Below are 20,302 nucleotides of genomic sequence, written 5' to 3'. Positions count from 1 at the left end.
GTTTTTATAGCTCAACTAGTATCACCTTGGTTTTTTATAGCTTATTATGTTTTTTTTTATCATAAAAGCAAATTCATTACTAGAAAAGAAAGTTACACGGATTTATCCAACTCAATAATTGAGTGAATGCATCTTGGTGGGTTCTCATCTCAAACTTGATTACATTGATATTTCTTGGCATATTTGCTAAGCCATCAGCCGCTTCATTACCTGCCATAGGAAAGAAAACACACCTAATAATACTGATAGATTTTACTATCCTAGTAATATCCAAAATGAGATTATGATCCTGCCAATTTAAGTTACCAAAATTTGAAGTCACAGCTTCAATGACAGTTTTACAATCACCTTCAATGATAACTTTACTCCAACTTCTACTCTTTATCCACTCCACTGCTTCTAGAAGTGCTAGTCCTTCCCCTTGTTCAGCATCTCTAGCATTTATCACTTTCACCATGGCCTCCAGAAATTGTCCTGCACAGTCTCTTAGAATTAGACCAATACCACAAGTTTTAGAATGCTTGTCAAAAGTTGCATCAAAGTTTAACTTCAACCAGTTTTGGGGAGGTTTTTCCCATTTTTTCTTAGTTATTTTGGCCTGATGTCTGCTAGTATTATCATTCTCTCTACCTAGAATGTTATGCTTAGTGCAGAAATTTCTAATGCTTATGATAATGTTGTTGGTATGAGAATTCCCCCCCTCAAAAACAGTTAGACATCTAAACTTCCATATTTCCCACATAATCATTTAGCTAAAAGGATACCTTTCTCTTTTTTAAAAGAGATGCTACTTTGTTTTTGGCTCCAGCTTTTGATCCAATCTTGCAGGGACTTGAAGTGATGAAAAGAGTGCATTGCTTCTGGGAGGATGGTAAACCAAATAACTTGGACCATGTCACAATGTAGGAAGAGATGAACATCAGTTTCTGGAACTTGTTTGCAGAATGGACAAGAATAATCTTTCATTGGGATGTATCAGCCCACTTTGGTTCTTGTTTGCAATATGTCTTTTAAGGATCTCCACGGAAAAAAAAATTGAGCTTATAGGGAAGCTTTAGGTGCCATATCTTCAGCCAGAGTTTTTGTGCTTCACTGTTTATGTTGTCTCCATTGACTTCTTGCACCAAAGCTTTATAAGTGGATTTGACAGTGAAAGTACCATTTCTTGTTAAGCTCTAGTTTATGATGTCTCTTGCATTTTTTGGGATTCTTATTTCTTGAATTTTTATGCTCTCAGTATGACTGGATTTCTGGTTTATACTTTAGATATCCCACTGTTTGGATTCTGGCTGGATTAAACTCTGAACATGATCATTCTCTCCATAGTGTTGAGCAGCATTAGTGAGTTGTGTATGATTGATGTTTGGAATCCAGTTATGTTTCCAATTTTTATTTTGGCTCCATCTCCAACAGACCGCACATAATACTTCTTAACAATCTACAGTCCTTTGTAAATACTCTTCCATATCCATGAGCCTTGTGTTGTAATTTCATCACACAAAGGGTGTTTGTTGTGGAAGTACTTAGCCTTCAGAATTCTAGCACAAAGAGAGTTTTCATCTGTAATCATCCTCCAAGCCAGCTTTGTAATTATAACATCATTATATTTTGTGGTATTTTTGAATCCCATACCACCCAATCTTTTTGGTTTGCACACATAACTCCATGAGATTTGACTCATTCCTTTCTTGTTGTCAGCTCTCCACCAGTATCTTCTTTGAATTATATCAATGGACTCAGTTACATGTTTTGGCATTTTAAAGAAACCCACTTGGTAGTTAGCCATGGTACCTAGCACAGACTGCACTTGAGTTGATCTTCCAGCTTGGTCAATGATTTTACCTTGCCAAGTACTTAACCTGCTTTGCACTTTTTCTTCTATTGGCTTGAAGCTCTCCCTTTTGTTTTTACCTAGGAAGAGGGGTAATCCAAGATATTTTTCATTCAACCCCGTTGTCTTCATTTGAAGTAAATTTGTAAGATGGTGAGCTCTTTGAGGTTGCATGTGCTTGTTGAAGAATACACTTGATTTGTTGAAATTTATAACTTGTACAGATGCAACACTGAATTTGTTGATGATGTACAACAGGTTCCTTATCTCTTGATCTTTGCCTTTGCAAAATAGAAGGCAATCATTTGCAAATAGCAGATGATTAATGCTTGTGTTGTATTTGCTTGGTTTAATTCCTTGAATTTTCTTTGTGCTTTCAGCTTTGCATAACATTCTGGAGAATCCTTCCATGCACAGAATAAATAAGTATGGAGATATTAGATCACCCTAGCGTAATCCTCTTGTTGGAGTGAAAGGTTGACAAGAAGATCCATTGAAAAGAACATACACTGAAGTTGTTCCAACACACTGGTTGATTATTTGGCACCATTTGTTGCAGAAACCCAGTTGCTTCATTATATCCATTAAGAATTTTCATTCAATTCTGTCGAAGCCTTTCGACATATCCAACTTGATACCAACTTCTCCAAATTTATTTCTACTCTTCTTCATGTGATCCATAATTTCATGCGTAATTATTGTGTTATCTGTGATGTATCTATTTGGGACATAGGCTGCTTGAAATGGGGATACAATTTTTTCTAGAATAGGTTTGAGTCTGTTGGCAAGGATTTTGAGATTATTTTGCAATTTATGTTGCACATGCTAATGGGTCTGTAATTTGATGGGGTTTGAGGCATTCAACTTTTGGTATGAGTATTTGAAAGGTATAATTGAGCTCTTTTAGGAGGTAGCCATTTCTGAAAAAACTTTGTGTCATAAGGAAAATGTCATTACCTACTATGTTCCAGCATTGTTGGTAAAATCCAACTTGAAATCCATCTGGTCTTGGTGCAGCCCAAGGTTTGATTTGAAAGACAGTACTTTTGATTTCCTCTATGTCTGGTACTTTTGTTAATCTTGCATTGTCTTCTTCATTTATACATGGGCTGATGAGGCATAGTATTTCTTCATCTCTTTGTGGATTTGATGAAGTAGTAATTGAACTGAAATGGTTGTTGAGGAGTTGCTCTATTTCTTGTCTATTTGAATGCCACAGACCCATGTCATCTTTGAGAGAATCAATATGTTTTATTCTTCTACTATAGTTAGCTCTTGAGTGAAAGTACTTGGTATTTCTGCTTTCTTTTTTCAACAAATTCTCCCTTGAATTTTGGTACTTCATGTCAGATTCCATTTTATACCAATGTCTGAGTTTTTGTTTTAGATTCTCTATAGTGTTGTTGTTGTTGAGACCTTGAGTAGCTTGAGCTTCTTGAATTTTGTTCTCCACCTCCTTGATGTGCTGATGAACATTGCCAAAGACTTAAAAATTCCATTTCTTGACTTCTTTCTTAGTGACTTTCAGCTTTGTGACAGTTTGGTAAGCAGCAGATCCTTGTTGTGTTTGGTTCCAAGCTTTTTCAATGACTTCTTTACATGAATCTTGTTGAATCCATTTTTCATAGACCCTGAATGGTTTTTTGAAGTTTTTTTCTGCTGGGTTTGTGTTCATTAGTATGGGAGTATAATCTGAGCCAAAAGCAGTGAGATTGTAGGTTTTTGCTGCAGGAAAGGTATCATGCCATCTTGTATTTGCCATTGCTCTGTCTAACTTTGCCTCCACCAAATTGTCATTCTGTCTATGATTGCTCCAAGTATATGGATACCCTGAGAATTTTACTTCCAATAAGTCAGTCTGAAGAAGCCAGTCTTGGATTTGTTTGTTGATGCTTGATTGCCCATTATTTGCCTTTGAGTTCATCTCTTGAGGATTTATTGTGATGTTTAGATCCCTTATTAACATCCACGGAATCTGCATGTTCTGGCTTCTTTCTGTTATTGACTCCCATAACTCATTTTTTTCTTGATATCTTGGACTTCCATACAGGAAGTTAGAAACCATTGAGAATTGAGGACCAGCAGTTACCATAACTTCTATATAATTTCTCTGTTCATATATTAACTGAACTCCCATGCCATCTTTCCAGAGAAGAGCAATGCCACCAGAAAAACCAATAGATGACTGTGACCAATAGTAAGGAATACCAAAATATCTTATGAAAGAGTTAGCTTTTTTACTATTTGTTTTGGTTTCTGAAATAAAAACAATATATGGGTCATTATTTTGAATGCAATGTCTTAGATGGTCTCTAGTATCTTTCTAGCCAATGCCTTGGCAATTCCAAGCTAGAATTTTCATTTGAGCAAAATTTTTATCTAGGTAGTTAACTGGGAGAAGATAAAAACTATGAATGTAAAAGATTTGCAGAAATTGATTTAAATGGAAAGCTTGAGCTTGCAGAGTAAAATGAGAGAAAAAGAGAATGGTTACCTGATCTTCTTGCCCTGCTTGATGATGGTACTCAGTAATGGCATTGCATTGATGGTCCATGTCCCCTCCAATTCCATGGTTCAGCTCTTGAAAATCTTGAACATTCTGGTACACACTATTCTCAGCTTGACTGTCAGCATCCATATAAATTGGATTATCAAAATTGATAGCCCTTGAAACATTTTCTATAACTCTTTTACCTCTTCTCTGATTAGAACCTTCACCCTTCTCAGAATGACTTCCAACCTCCTCAGTGAACACAACAGTGACATGATATCCATATGAAGGTCTTTGGAATGACTTTGTTTCTTGCAACAACTTTCTTCTTGGATATCTTCCTGTTGATGGTGATTGGCGAATGGTAGGTTGGGAAACCTACAATAATATACTGCAAGTGCACAGTGTCTAACTAGTAGAACAACGGCAAGTACAGGTCGTTCCCACGAGGAGTGTGAAAATACTCTACCAACTAATACCAAAACTGAATAATCAACAAGATGATTTTTTAAGGATTTTTCAGAAATTCAAACAAGATGAAATAAAAATAACAAAGACGTAACCAAGAAAATGAAAGGGTTATTAGGGTCTTCGATTTCCACCAATTCAATCATATAAAATTCTACTAATCTCTATTTATTACTCAAGACAAATATCGAACCCAATCTCATGTCTCGAAAGATGGTATATTAAATTATAATATATAGTTTTTCCGCTGTAATCTCCTTCGCTTCATGGGTAGTGATTCTAAAGCATTACCTATCAATCCTAAAGCATATCACGTCAATGATTTTATCAAAGCACGAAATATCAATTGAAAAGCATAAATAATCAAGAAAATCACATGAGCAATTAAACGCCAAGCTATATGAAGAGAAAATCACTATTCAATCAAATCATTATTAGAAATATCATCATAGAGTTCATATAAATAAATTGGCTTCTATCTAAACCCTACATGGCTCTAGTTAGCCATGGCTTTCTCAAAAGCCAAAAACAAAATGGAAAAATGAAAACAAAACTCCAAACTCTTTTTTTTTTTGTTGCGGCACTATGGCCTGGTGCCCCTCTCAAATAGTCGACACCCCTTCTTATAACCTTCCCTTTCTTTTATTTCATTAATCAAAGAATCAAAATAAATTATTCTATGAAAATATCTTGCATGCAAGTTGATGTCATTATCAGTATCTTTCCCCAAATAGTATTGCCACCTCGTTCTTCCAATGAAATAATAAACTCTCCTTATTTCCAAAATCTCCCAAATGAAGAAAGAATTATTTTATTTCCAAAATAATTTCACGTGTAAATATTCTTCAATTAATTCTTCACATGACAAATAAATTATCTTTCTCGATGGAATATATTTGTGATAAAGTAAGAAAGATAAAATACTTCTCATTTTCAGTTTGCATGTGCCAACCCCATTTTGATTTCAATTCCTTTGTTGCGTTTGTGCCTCGCCTATGAAACAATTTCATGTTGCTGATATATATGGAGATACCAGGCCAGCTACATTTTTTCATTGTGGTTGCTGATATATGGAAATACCAGGCCAACCTCATTTCATCATTGTGGTTGTTGATATATGGAAATACCAGGCCAACTCCATTTCATAATTGTGGTTGCTGATACATGGAAATACCAGGCCAACCCGGCTGCTGATACATGGAAATACCAGGCCAGCATAATAAGTGTTGCTGATATATAGAAATACCAAGCCAGCATAATTGATCATTGTGGTTGCTGATACATGGAAATACCATGCCAACCACATTTCATCATTGTGGTTGCTGATATATGGAAGTACCAGGCCAACCACATTTTTCCATTTTCGTCGCAAACACCATTAAGTCTCACATTTTGCTGTTTATTCGTTGGATGATCGAATTCACTTGTACTTTCTACAAAAGCACTAAAATAGTATTAGTAACTAAAATATTATATCATAGTTAATATAAATATGGATATAAAATGTAGCATATACATGCTTATCAACACCCCCACACTTATATTTTCCTAGTCCTCGAGCAAAACAGAGATATTATGCAATTGATTTATTTTTTTTATTTTATTTTTTTTATTTCTAAGAAAAGTGAAAACCTGCAAAAATATGGATAATTAACCACTCCCCGCACTTAAACATTACATTGTCCTCAATGTAATTGAGTCATCCAACGTAGAAATTAAAATGGGAAATACAAAAATAAACAATAAAAATAAGAGATAGAATATAAGGAACAAATCTGATGGGTTGACTCCCATGAACCGAAATGTATTTGTTTCCCAACTTGCCAATAACATGTACTCTAAAACAAGGTGAGGTTGGTACCCCAAAGTAGACATCCAATCATATATATAGAGTCTAAAAAGTTGAGGATCATCCCAAATAATCCAGTCAGCTGAAAATATGCACCTGCAAATACTATAAACCTCCAGAAAGATGTTTAAATTCATTCCCACTAGAAAAATGTAAGTGCAAATTACATCACTCCCATAAGCAACAGGTTCAGATTGTTTGAAAATTTCTATTCGCAGAGCACTCTCTAAATCAGGTTCTAAATCAGCTGAAATGATTTCCGCAGCTAATATTGGTTCAAATTCATCCGCGGAACAATAGCTCAACGGAGCAATAATATCACGACTCACAGACCCATTATGATTTAAAGCGGTTTCATTATCAATATCATCAAGACAAAAAAATTCAGAACTTAATGACTTAAGGGTCAAGGTCGGAGCTTTCTCGTCCAATAGAACTAGTCGAGACTCTGCCAAAACTAGAGGTTCTAGTTTGGGTTTCCATTTATTAGTGTCTAGCAGTGGTGTGGAGTCTAATAAGGCATTGACTTCACATATAACATTATCATCATCAAAATCATACCCAAAATGAGCTGAGCAAACCTCTAGTGGATCTTCCAAGTGCCTCTTACAAAATCTTTGCGAGTGCATCTTTTCACTGGTAGCACTTCAAACTAAGGTACCTGGAAAATTCCAAGCAAACTGCGTAAAAAGAACTAAAAGAAAACTAAAAGAAAAAAAGGAAAAAATTATGTACATAAAAAAATAATAAAAAAAAAAAACAACTATGTACAAGATATCAATCAGAAAGTATTATGCAACCACTCCCCGGCAGCGGCGCCAAAAACTTGGTAGGTTGGGAAACCTACAATAATATACTGCAAGTGCACAGTGTCTAACTAGTAGAACAACGACAAGTACAGGTCGTTCCCACGAGGAGTGTGAAAATACTCTACCAACTAATACCAAAACTGAATAATCAACAAGATGATTTCTTAAGGATTTTTCAGAAATTCAAACAAGATGAAATAAAAATAACAAAGACGTAACCAAGAAAATGAAAGGGTTCTTAGGGTCTTCGATTTCCACCAATTCAATCATATAAAACTCTACTAGTCTCTATTTATTACTCAAGACAAATATCGAACCCAATCTCATGTCTCAGAAGATGGTATATTAAATTATAATATATAGTTTTTCCGCTGTAATCTCCTTCGCTTCATGGGTAGTGATTCTAAAGCATTACCTATCAATCCTAAAGCATATCACGTCAATGATTTTATCAAAGCACGAAATATCAATTGAAAAGCATAAATAATCAAGAAAATCACATGAACAATTAAACGCCAAGCTATATGAAGATAAAATCACTATTCAATCAAATCATTATTAGAAATATCATCATAGAGTTCATATAAATAAATTGGCTTCTATCTAAACCCTACATGGCTCTAGTTAGCCATGGCTTTATCAAAAGCCAAAAACAAAATGGAAAAATGAAAACAAAACTCCAAACTCCTTTTTTTTGTTGCGGCACTGTGGCCGGGTGCCTCTCTCAAATAGTCCACACCCCTTCTTATAACCTTCCCTTTCTTTTATTTCATTAATCAAAGAATCAAATAAATTATTCTATGAAAATATCTTGCATGCAAGTTGATGTCATTATCAGTATCTTTCCCAAAATAGCATTGCCACCTCGTTCTTCCAATGAAATAATAAACTCTCCTTATTTCCAAAATCTCCCAAATGAAGAAAGAATTATTTTATTTCCAAAATAATCTCACGTGTAAATATTCTTCAATTAATTCTTCACATGGCAAATAAATTATCTTTCCCGGTGGAATATATTTGTGATAAAGTAAGAAAGATAAAATACTTCTCATTTTCAGTGTGCATGTGCCAACCCCATTTTGATTTCAATTCCTTTGTTGCGTTTGTGCCTCGCCTATGAAACAATTTCATGCTGCTGATGTATATGGAGATACCAGGCTAGCTATATTTTGTCATTTTTTTCATTGTGGTTGCTGATATATGGAAATACCAGGCCAACCTCATTTCATCATTGTGGTTGCTGATATATGGAAATACCAGGACAACCCCATTTCATAATTGTGGTTGCTGATACATGGAAATACCAGGCCAACCCGGCTGCTGATACATGGAAATACCAGGCCAGCATAATAAGTGCTGCTGATATATAGAAATACCAAGCCAGCATAATTGATCATTGTGGTTGTTGATACATGGAAATACCAGGCCAACCACATTTCATCATTGTGGTTGCTGATAGGGCTGTCAATGGATACCCGTTACCCGGAACCGGAACCGGACCCGAGCTAATAGGGTCCGGTTTCGGGTCCCAAAATTGGACCCATTAACAAGTTAGGACCCGACGGGTAATTACCCGATTGGACCCGAATCTAAACGGGTCCGAACGGGTAATACCCGGTGGGTACCCGGTTATTCATTCTTTTATCCCTCTTTTTAGCAAAATTACAAGTATTTTGCTAGTTTGGTTTTGAATTTTTTTTCTCATTTTTCATTTCTTCTTACATTTAATCTTTATTTAGTACATTAATAAAGAAATAATACCAAATCTTTATAGAAATAAGTTTGATTCAAGCAAAAAAAAAGGGAAAGACATCAAAATTTTGAACTTTTATGTGTGTTTTCTTAATACCCAACGGGTACCCGGAACCGATGGGTACCCGGGGTTTTAAACGGGTCCGGTTCTGGGTCCACTAATTTAGGAACCGGACCCGGAACTGCTAGTAACCGGACCCGACTTTTATAAATAGGGTCTGGGTCCGGATCCATTGATACCCGGGAGGACCCGGACCCGTTGACAGCCCTAGTTGCTGATATATGGAAGTACCAGACCAACCATATTTTTCCATTTTCGTCGCAAACACCATTAAGTCTCACATTTTGCTGTTTATTCGTTGGATGATCGAATTCACTTGTACTTTCTACAAAAGCACTAAAATAGTATTAGTAACTAAATATTGTATCATAGTTAATATAAATATGGGTATAAAATGTAGCATATACATGCTTATCAGCGAGCCATCTCCATACTTTGGATTCATTGTCATAACATCTTGAATGGACAAATTGGTTTGTCCAAATTTGAAGAGAGCTTTGTTGGCTAGAGCTCTGACAAAGTTTGCTTTCCTTTCACACTCATTTTCATCATGGTGTAGAACAAAACAAGCTGGACAAAGGTTTCCTGGATGTTTTTGGTAATAAAAAGGAATCCATTGAGTATAGCCAGCACCATTCTCAGTTAGAAACCCTCTGATTAAAGGAGTTTTAACATTGATCTTTATATTAGCACTTATAGCATTTGAGTCCACTGGATTTCCATCTTCAGGGTCGAGAGCTATGACTTCACCCCAAGATTTTTGCAAATTTGTACATTGTTTCTTCTTCAAAGAGCTCTGGAGGTAAATCTTTGAAATCTACCCAGAATTCTTGAGTGTTGAAGTCCATATTTTGTATTTGAACAAAAGATTTGTATAGCCTAACCATAAAAAATACATCCATTCACATACCATGGAGGATTTTCAAGAACCCAGTTTACTTGATCCCAATTAGAAAATCTGACAATGAAATGATTTGGTGCATGGTTTCTTATCTGGATTTTCTTGATTTTTTTGGCCCAAAGGTTTTTGAGATGGAATTCCAAGTTATCTGGTTTCAGGGGTTCCTCAGCAAGAAGTTATCTGGTTTAAGGATCCCATTCAAACCTGAGTTCTTGTGTTCCCCGCTTTTCCTGTTTAGCTAATTTCCCTATTTGTAGCGAAATCTAACCATTACTAGATTTTGTGCCCGTGCTATATCTGGGCGGCTCCACAAACTTGGTTCGCCAATTCAATTTACAACTGCAAATAGAATGGCATAATTAATTATATTTTTGATTTGGTAAAGCTAGGCTTCGGCTACGCCTCGCCTCACCTCTTCCTGTCCCCATCGTGAACAGAAATACCTACACATCCATCAATCAGTAGATTGTTTTATACTTGTTCCGCACATGATGATGATGAATTTTGTTTTGGCTCATTAATCTTTTTTCGCCAAAACCTGAGAAACGATATGTTAATCAAAAAATTAGAACAAATACATAAGAGTCAAAAGATTTCCTACTTAGAAAATACCTTCAAAATCTCTATTAGAGATTCATAAACCTAATTAGCTATACAAACCTCATGTACGGAATAAGGTCTACCCGTTTGTAACTGTTTGAAATCAAAACAATGATTTAACAGTCATTATGATATACAAAGACATAGATGGACGTGTATAAAGTGGGTCAATCACTTCATTAGTTTATGCTTATGAGCTATAAGATCATTTCATGGATTTTGACATACACAAACAACTGAATTTGGCTTAAGCAACTTTAAATTGTATTTGGACTTGGAGCCTTCAAAATTCAAAACAAACAACAGTAAAACTTCGATAAATTAATAGCCTTGGGACAAAAAAAAATATTATTTTACTGAAGTTATTAATTTATCGAGTTAAAATTTAGTTTATATAAACTCAGTTGGGACCAAGAATTTTATTATTTTAGCAAAGTAATTAATTTATCGAAGTTCTACTGAATTTAGAATTTGGCCCTAATTTTATTAGTCGGTGTGCAATATTTTATGCCCATGTTATGCACCGAGCGGACCCGAAAACCATCCACCGTCATTTTTTTTTCTTTTAACCATATTTTTGGTTTGGTGTGATATACCTTCGCCTCGCCCCGCCGTGCATTTTTTATTTGGTATGGCTCGGCTTCTTATTTGGTGTGTCCCTTGTCCGGATGCATGCTTAGGATCTTTCCGACATCTCAATAAAAAAGGAATCATGTGTAAGCATTAGAAACATATGGGATCAAGTTGTTTTCTGGTATGGAGATGATGATGTTACTGCTGGTATAGATTAATTGTTTCATCAAGTAGAAAGAAGAGGGACATGATGCAAACCATGAAAATGGATGACTAAGAGTGCTTTATTTCTTGCTGGACAAAAACGGTGCAGATACCAGCTAGCATATATGGGCTGGAGCAGTATATATTATAATTCTTCCTCAGCTATCTATAAAACCATTCAAGTTCAAAATACCAGATCGTACAGGGTAGGATGGTGGATGGTGATATCTGCAATCATCCTCAAACTACATTACAATAATAACCCTAAATTAAGAAATGTTTCTACAGATAAAATTCCATCTAATATAGATAGCAAACACCTGGTTGCACATTAGCAAATTGCAATAACAATGAAATGTTAAAGTTGCGTAAAGAAGAAAAATGTTTAGCTTGTGCAAGAAAAGCTTCGCTAAGCTTATACGGGTGTAACCAATGAAAGAAGTCTGATGCATATGAATAAAAACAGTAGAAACATCGTCTGTATCACCTAGAAGAACCACCCAACAGATTAAGAAAATGCCTTGCGCTCGAATCTTCTAGACTGGTTGTCTTACAGGAGATAACACCATGATCCTCAGTATAGCAGCCTGTGTTGCACATATTGCATTAAAATTTGAGTATTCATCATAATTCATGAGCTGGTAGCTCTGTACGATAAAACCCATTTAACTGTTAAAGCAGATGACCAAATAGTTTAACAGGGGCCTTCAACTGCAAAACTGTAAGCTCCTGCATAAAAGCATGTTCAGCAGAGCAACAAAGCTCGCCAACTTCATAGGAATCCAGGTAAAATCTTACAATAACAGGTGCTTTCCAGTTCTAAGGCCTCGGCAATAAAAAAAATTTGCAATCAACACACATAAGTAACGATAAATCTGCATTACTATCAAAAACTACAATATCCTCAAAATCAACACATACAATTAGCAGTATCAAAAATGCCAAATTCACACTGCAACGTGGATGCATCAGAAAATAAAAAATCCACCAAACTGGTGCCACTACTCATACAATTGGACTACTAGGGAACATTTGCGCTTTTGGTACAAAACTTATGCTATGCTTACTTTAAAATTTCTGGACATAAGAAAGCTTAATTCTTACTTGAGAACACATTAGTTGGGAGCACGTTACTTACAACCCCAAAAGCATGCCAGGCCTCTCGGTCGTTGCAGATTGCAAAAAAAAAAAAAAAGGAAAGTTGTCCATGAAAGCTGAATGCTTTAATAACTAATCGATAAGCTAGGACCCATGCTAGCTAACACTCTTAATATTGGTAATAAACTTGTTCAGGGCAAAGTGATGAGTATCATGACCGAAAAAGGTGGCTGGTGAGTTTCATGACATGAAGGATGCTAACTACATAAACCATGTCTAATATATATCGACTCTTACCAAGAGAGATCTCAAGCAAACTTACCGATAGTAACATATTGCAACGCCAACTCCTTGTGAATTTTTCTAGGTATGCAGAGCTAAGTACTGTAAAAACAAAAAAACTTAAATAGACAAACCCGTTATTTCCCTTAAACAAAAGCTCCATTATGGCTAAATGTTCAAGCAACTGGAAATTTTGTGATCCAATACACAGTCAACTTGTTTTGAACCTTTTTCTGTTAGTTCAGGGTAATGATAGCTAATAGTTTGATGCACAATCAACTCTTTTAATGGAAATGTATAACAAAAAAGAAAAAAGAATTACCTTCTGCTTCAATAGTAAAATGAAAAAGATTGAAGAATACTAACACAATTCAGTTAGGACTGGTCATACGAATGATGGTAGCATCAGGTACTGTGTAGAACTGAGAACCTGGTACCCTGTCCATGTACAGTAATACTAATATCCCTATCGGCACGGACAACAACCACCAACTTCAACCAAAAAGTAAATACTACACATCCGTGCATAAGGAAAAACAGTCCTTACTACTAATAATCGGCAATGGAGAAAAGAAGACCGTGATATTTGTTTTACTTTGCTTTGCTTTCTAGCGTTGATATGTATGCATAAACCTCATCCCGCTAGTTTGATTAACTGTAAGGAATCCAATGAAGATATACTATATTCTGCCAAGGACTTCAAAGTATTAACTAAAATAACATACTCTCAAACAAAGATCACTTACTCGTCTCTATCATTGTAGAAATTGTATAAGCTAAGTGACCATATATGAAATGGTAGACCAAACCACATACATGAACTAAAAGAATTAAGTCTAAATAGAATTACCTGATTCATAATTAAGTAGGAAATACCATTTAGTCCTAATAATAATATATTAGAGTTAGTTTGGTCCAGTTGACCCAGTCAACTGTCTGTTTGATGCTTTTTTTAAATATATTATTTGGTCCTATGGTGGACAATACATACACGAGATGATGTCATCAATGATGTAATAATCTTTTAATAGTGGCAGAAATACCTTTTTTTCTCTCTTTTTCTCTTTCTTCATAAAAATAAATAAAAAAAAAATTAAAACTGTTGTAGGGCTTGTAGCCCACGGATGTGCGGCTCAATATAGTATCTAGGGTTTTATTCCTACATGTATATATATGATATTGTTCCATGTAACATGATGATGCTGATGAATAAAAATCTCTCCTTTTGCCTCTTTACTTTCTCCATATTCCCCACTACAACACGTTATCATACACGAAGCTATACCGTAGAGCTAAATTGGATTGGGTGATTATTTATTTTTCCTAGATGAATGATAAACACAAGTTGTTCAAGGAAAAAGAAAGGGGTTTGGATTTACATCAAGCCAGTTAGTCAATCATCGTCAAGCTAAGTTTATTTTCTCCTATTTTTTCTTTTATCGGTTAATTTAATTGAATTTATATTGTATTTTTTTACCATCACAGCTATTACATCTATAATTATGATTATGATGATTGATTGGATTGGATTGTAAGATGTTGTATAAACACTAACCTGTCTATCTTCCTTAACTTGTGAAGAAAAATCCTATGGTGAAGTGAAGGAAAATATTATTGTGAAAGATCTCGTCTGTTCGCTCTCCCAAATCTCGTCTGTTCGTTCTCCCAGAAGAAAGGGAATTCGTGACAAAAAAAACTTATGTCTGGTCCATCCAACCCGGTCCGGCCAAACCGGTACAATCCGGTCCAGTCTGATCTATCCCCGGTCCGATCCATTCCAACCCGGTCTGGTCCAGTACATAATGTTCTTGTTCCTGTTTTGGGGCGTGCGCGACAAATGCTGTTTTGATTCTGTGTATATACAGCGGGAACCAAAGTTTGAGGTATGTAACTAATATGGGGGTTTTTTACATCGAAGATTTGTTGGGCTTATTTACTTGTTTTTAGAAAACATGTGTAGTTCTGTTTTTTTGTCTTAAGATAAGTGCATATCATATAAACGGTCAACTTAAACTATGATTGTTGATCTCGACTATTAAGAATTTTGGTTTTATTGTTATTTTGTTCTCTTGAATATGATATTGGCTATAGTTGAATGATGTTTATTTTTGTTCAATTGGTTGTACCAACTCAATTTGGGGCTTAGAAGTACTTGAGCACCATTATTGGATACTTGGTATTTTCCCAAAATTTGAATGTTCCGTGGGATGTAATCCACTTACTGGCATTGCGAAATATGTGCAGAGGGACATATGTATCATGAGACAAAAATGTACTTTTGTCTTTGGTAGTAATAACACCAATGCACAAGTATCAACCGAACATGGGATCAGCTAAAATGTAACTCTAGCTCCCATCATAAATAAAATAGGTGGAAATACACCTGGTCATAGGTGTTGATATATACAATTTAATGTGTTTATCATGGTAGCAACCAATTTTCACATCAACTTTAATGGAGACAAGAACTTTCCCTGGCCAATTGATTATCTTATTCAGTTGAATTAGATCCAATGTCTGCACTTATGGAATGAAACCACGAGACATAAATTCTCTAAAGCACTTGAGATATATCTGGATGAAACGTAACATATATTCACTCTAAAGTAATTGAGTTGAATCCGAATTTTGTTACGTAATAAGGCCACACCACTTATTAAATCTCTCAAGACTCAATGTCTAAGCTCTGTATGTACTAAGGTCTAATCACACCAAAGGGTTGTCATGCATGAACTATTACCTACCTTTCGTTCAGGAAGAATTGTCTCATTCCTCACCCATTTGTAGAGGTGATGAGAACATCTTGTAGAAGTCTTTGGCTTGTTCCCACCAGTCATACAAGCTTTGGGGAGACTTTCATGTGAACATATTCTAATGTCTACATATCTTGATAAGAATCATTAATGCTTGGAGAAGTCCGCTTCATCGAGCGGTGCTTCATAGAATGGTTAGTTGATGAAGCCCTGTCATGAGGATGTTGCTCCTGAGACCGTTGCTGATGTTGAGATCACGATTGAATTTTCTCCAGACATTCTTGTTGATCCTGAGACCATACACAGAGTTCCTCCAAATATCCTTGTTGATGCCGGTTCGAGGTTTCTCCAGAAAACGAAAAGGCTAGAACCATGATTTTATGTGATCAGTGAAGAGAAGAAGTTCCTCAGTCGTGCATGGGCTTGTGATATAGAGAGGTCCATTTGATGAAGTTTCACGGAATCACCTCAGGTTTCTCAGTGTATATTGAAGGAGTTAGTGTCATTCATGTATGAATGATGTTGCATCTTCAGAAGTCTTATCGTGGGATAGTGAAAACATATCGATTGTAGTTCAGTTACGCTTCGATCGTACTGGTGTTGAATCAGTGCGTCATCGTCAAGATATTTGTGCTCAAGTTAGATGCGCTATTATCAAAGGTGTACTCTTCGATTGGGATCACAATTTGAAGGCTTCTTATATGCTTGAGCGTTGAAGCGTCATATGCCTTAAGCATCGAATGTCTTAGGTTTAATCGTCTCGGCCATGAGTATCTTCTGCTGATTCGGCATTCCTTTCGTTGCGGTAGTGGGATTCAACACTTGTGAAGACATCAGAGCTTTCTGATTTTGTGGGACACATGGACACTCCTGCAAGTCTATGGAGAAACGCCCAAAGTGTTCTTTGCCATGTTTGGACATCATCTCAGTAATGAATGTCTCAATGCTCGATTCGGAGAAATGTCAGATTCAACCACTTGGTAAAATACTAATGCAATGAAGCTGACATTTATAACGTCTTGCAGAGTTGCTAACAGAATTGAGTCCCCATGCTAGGATAGCATGTGAGGAAATCCATGACACAAACATGAAAGGAATGAGACTTTCCTGAGTGTGGAATCTCTTGATGAATGTCTATGCATCTTTTGCAGGTTCTTGCTTCAACCTCGCCAAAGTTCGAAATTCCTCTAATGATGGAATGTCCGCCAAATCTTCTGGATCATAACTTTCTTCGTTGTATAGATGTACAACCGAAGGCACTTTGTCAGTAGCCATCTTTTCATCATGGATCCACGCTTGTCTGAAGAACATGTCATATCTTGGATCTTCCTGATTATGTGAAACTTGATTTCTGTCGAGGTTGAACTTATGTTCACTTTGAGAGTGATGTAGCCATAAGTATTTTCGAGCGTTCCTTCAAGGTCCCTGATTGAGATGGGATCACGAGTAGATTCTTGTCGAGTGATGCCTGCGTCTCAGAGGGTTTTCAGTGGAATGATGTTGATAGAGATGTCAGCATCGATCAACATTCTTCCAATTTCATTTCCTCTGAGATGGACTGTGGTAAGCAGTCACCAGTCGTGCATATACTTGTCTGTGGATGAAGGTTCGAGGAGTATTTCCGGGATGGACAGACTATAACACAATGTAATTCGGTGATGTGCCTTAGACAGATGGAGCAATTTCACAGATATGCTCGATCAACGATTGAACTGCTTCTTTGACTGGTTGTTCAGAGAGTGTAAAGGTTCTGATTAGGAGAGGATTCGTGTGTACTCCTTCAGTCCCCAGTTGAAGCTATTGTGGATCAACCTTCTCTTTGAAGACGTGCTTCAAAATTTTGCAGTTACTTGTTGGATGATTGATGAATCTATGAAGGTGACAGTACCTGGGATTCTCCATTTTTCTTCAATTGGCTCTCTCTGATGAACGACAATTTGATTGCAACATATTGAACCTAAACTTCCAGTAACTCGATTACTCCTTCATGAGAAGAGAGAAGTTTGAGTCCCCGTTTGATCATTTCCTCGTTTGTTAATGCCGATTCGAGGATTGTGCAAGATTGGTTATCCTTTCTTTGCACTTTCGGAGGAGCTTGGAATGTTGGAGAAGCGTTCTTATGTGGCTGCACATCGGCTTTTCTCTTGCTCCCTTCAGCAACATTCATGGAAGGTTGGAGATTGTACTTCTTGTTGACTAGGCGTCGGCTGCTTCGAGGTTCCTCGACCTTGCAGACTATGCTCTTTCCAGTAAAGCAGGTGCAGTAGTCGCTGATCGTCTGGCTGCTTCATGAAGCTATGAGAAAGTCTGGAACCAGAGATTTTCTAGCAAGTATACCAGGATCATTCGGTTGATGCACAAGTCCACCGGTTGTTATTCAGTGACATTTGAGTCATAACAATCCAAAGCTTGGATTCTGAATCTCTTCACATAAACGTTCGGATATTCATTGCTCTTCTGAGACTTTCTTCATAAGTCAGAGAGAGTAATCTGCTCTGAGACGAAGAAGTATTTCTGGTATAAAGCATTAACTATTTCTCCCCAGCCAGTGATGCTCTCAGGTGCAATGTTGTTGTACCATGTGTATGCTCGGCCTGTCAGGGATTTCGAGAATTCCTTCAGACGAACGACATGGTTGTGCTCATGTTCGCCTAGTGCTTACAGGAATCGAGATACATGTTCTCAAGCGTTCCCCGTCCCGTTGTATAGTGTGAATGCTGGAGAGGTGTAGCCCTTCGGGAGAGGAAATATTTGCATTGCAGCGGGATATATAGGTTGATGACGGTGAACATATGGTGTTTTGTCTTTTCCTCGATCCTCCATGAAGCGTTCCAGGTCCTCACGAGTGATGAAGCCTGTAGGTTCCTTTGTTGGTGGGTTATCTACATCCATGTGGACTTCATCATCGTCTACTACATGGATTAGAGTGACTTCAGGATCAGAAGTCGAAGACGTTTCTTTGGATTTTCCTTTCTCCTGAGCTTTCTCTGACATCTTGTCGTTGAGAATTTTGAGATAATTGCATAGCTCTTTCTGTGTTGCAGCCATGTCAATCTGATTTTTGGTGAGAGTCTCTTGCACCTTCATAAGATCAACTATGGTAGGCGGATTTTCTCTAATTTCCTTGGGAGACCGGCCGAAGAGAGGATGGTTGCCGATGCTGGTTTGAGGAGGAGTGGTATCAACATCACCGGTGTTGGAAGCATGAGTAGTTTATGGATTACCACCATTATTGCTAGTGCTAGAGTTGTTTGGGTTAGGATTTGTAACTGAACCTGACCTAAGATCAACCATTTTTTGAAAGTTGAACTTTGCTCGTTTGATCTTTGATTGAAATTCTTGATTTTGCTCGAATGAGAAAGTAGAACTTTGCTCGTTTGATCAGTATTTTGAAAATATTAAAATAAAAATAATATTTTCGTGAATAGCCTAGTCGGTCATGTGACCTTTTGACTTTTCGGCTTTTTCATGGTTTGAGCAATATTTGATAAAATATGAAGAAACCATGATTTTTGCTCAATCGGAGGAGTTTCATAAGATGAGGTAAATAATAATTATGAAATACTAGGGATTGAAAGGTGTGGGACCGGCCACGGCTAGGGCATGGCCGGCCAGCTAGGTTGCCCGATCCCGCAACACCTTTCCGTATTTTTATTATTATTTCTCATGAAACCGTGAAATCATGGAGAAACCATGATTTTTGCTCAAATGGAGGAGTTTCATGAGATTAGGTTAATAATAACTATGAAAGACAAGGGATTGCAAGGTGCGAGACCGGCCACGGCTAGGGCATGGCCGGCCGGCTAGGTTTCCCGGTCCCGCGACACCTTTCCCTATTTTTATTATTATTTCTCATGAAACCGTGAAAATATGGAGAAACCGTGAGTTTTTCTCACACAAGGAAAGTTGCTAGAATGAAGGAGTTTTCATGAGTTCGTGAAAATAATAAAATAAGGAAAATAATGGAAGAGGCATGGGGACCGGCCACGGCTAGGGCATGGACGGCCGGCCGTTGGGCCCGGTCCCTGGGCGCCTATTTATTATTTTAATATTATTATTTTCTCTCTCCTATTTTGTGTAGGATTCCTCGTTTGTCCCTATTTTCGAGTGCTCGTTCGTGCATTTGGGTGCTCGTTCGTGCATCATTGTTGAGTACACTTGCACTATTTTATGGGGCTTACTCAGTGATGGTCCAGATGCCCGGTTGTTGAGTATTTATTACTAATTTATGAAATTCAGTGGAGAATGATTCATGAAACTGAGTAATAAAGGTGAGTAGTTATTTATTATCAATCCATAGGATCAGCCGTGGATTCGACCATGAATTCGGAATAATAAAATGAGTATTACCATTCCATGGGATCGTGGATTCGACCATAAAATCGGAGTAATAAAATGAGTGGTTATATTACCATCCCATGGGATCGTGGATTCGACCATATAATCGGAGTAATAAAATTATCTATTACCATTCTATGAGATCTGTCGTGGATCGATCATGAAGTCAGAGTAATGAGATAAAATAATTATCTATTACAATTCCACGGGATCGGCTGTGGATTCGACCATGGAATCGAAGTAATGAGATAAAATAGATTATCTTATAGGAATTCAGTGGTGAATGTCACGG

At 36.8% G+C, this 20,302-nt stretch overlaps 1 protein-coding gene across 1 annotated transcript; it reads right to left on the bottom strand.

The window, feature by feature from the left end:
- Nucleotides 1-79: 79 nt before the first annotated feature.
- LOC113330514 lies at nt 80-748 on the bottom strand. The gene is made up of 2 exons (XM_026577316.1): nt 307-748; nt 80-210 (listed from the first exon to the last, which is right to left on the bottom strand). The coding sequence occupies exons 1-2, from the start codon at nt 746-748 to the stop codon at nt 80-82; spliced, it is 573 nt and encodes a 190-aa protein (XP_026433101.1).
- Nucleotides 749-20,302: the final 19,554 nt, after the last annotated feature.

Source organism: Papaver somniferum, unplaced genomic scaffold (genome assembly GCF_003573695.1).
Source record: "Papaver somniferum cultivar HN1 unplaced genomic scaffold, ASM357369v1 unplaced-scaffold_118, whole genome shotgun sequence".
Lineage (NCBI taxonomy): Eukaryota > Viridiplantae > Streptophyta > Magnoliopsida > Ranunculales > Papaveraceae > Papaver > Papaver somniferum.
This window is presented reverse-complemented; position numbering and strand designations above follow the sequence as displayed.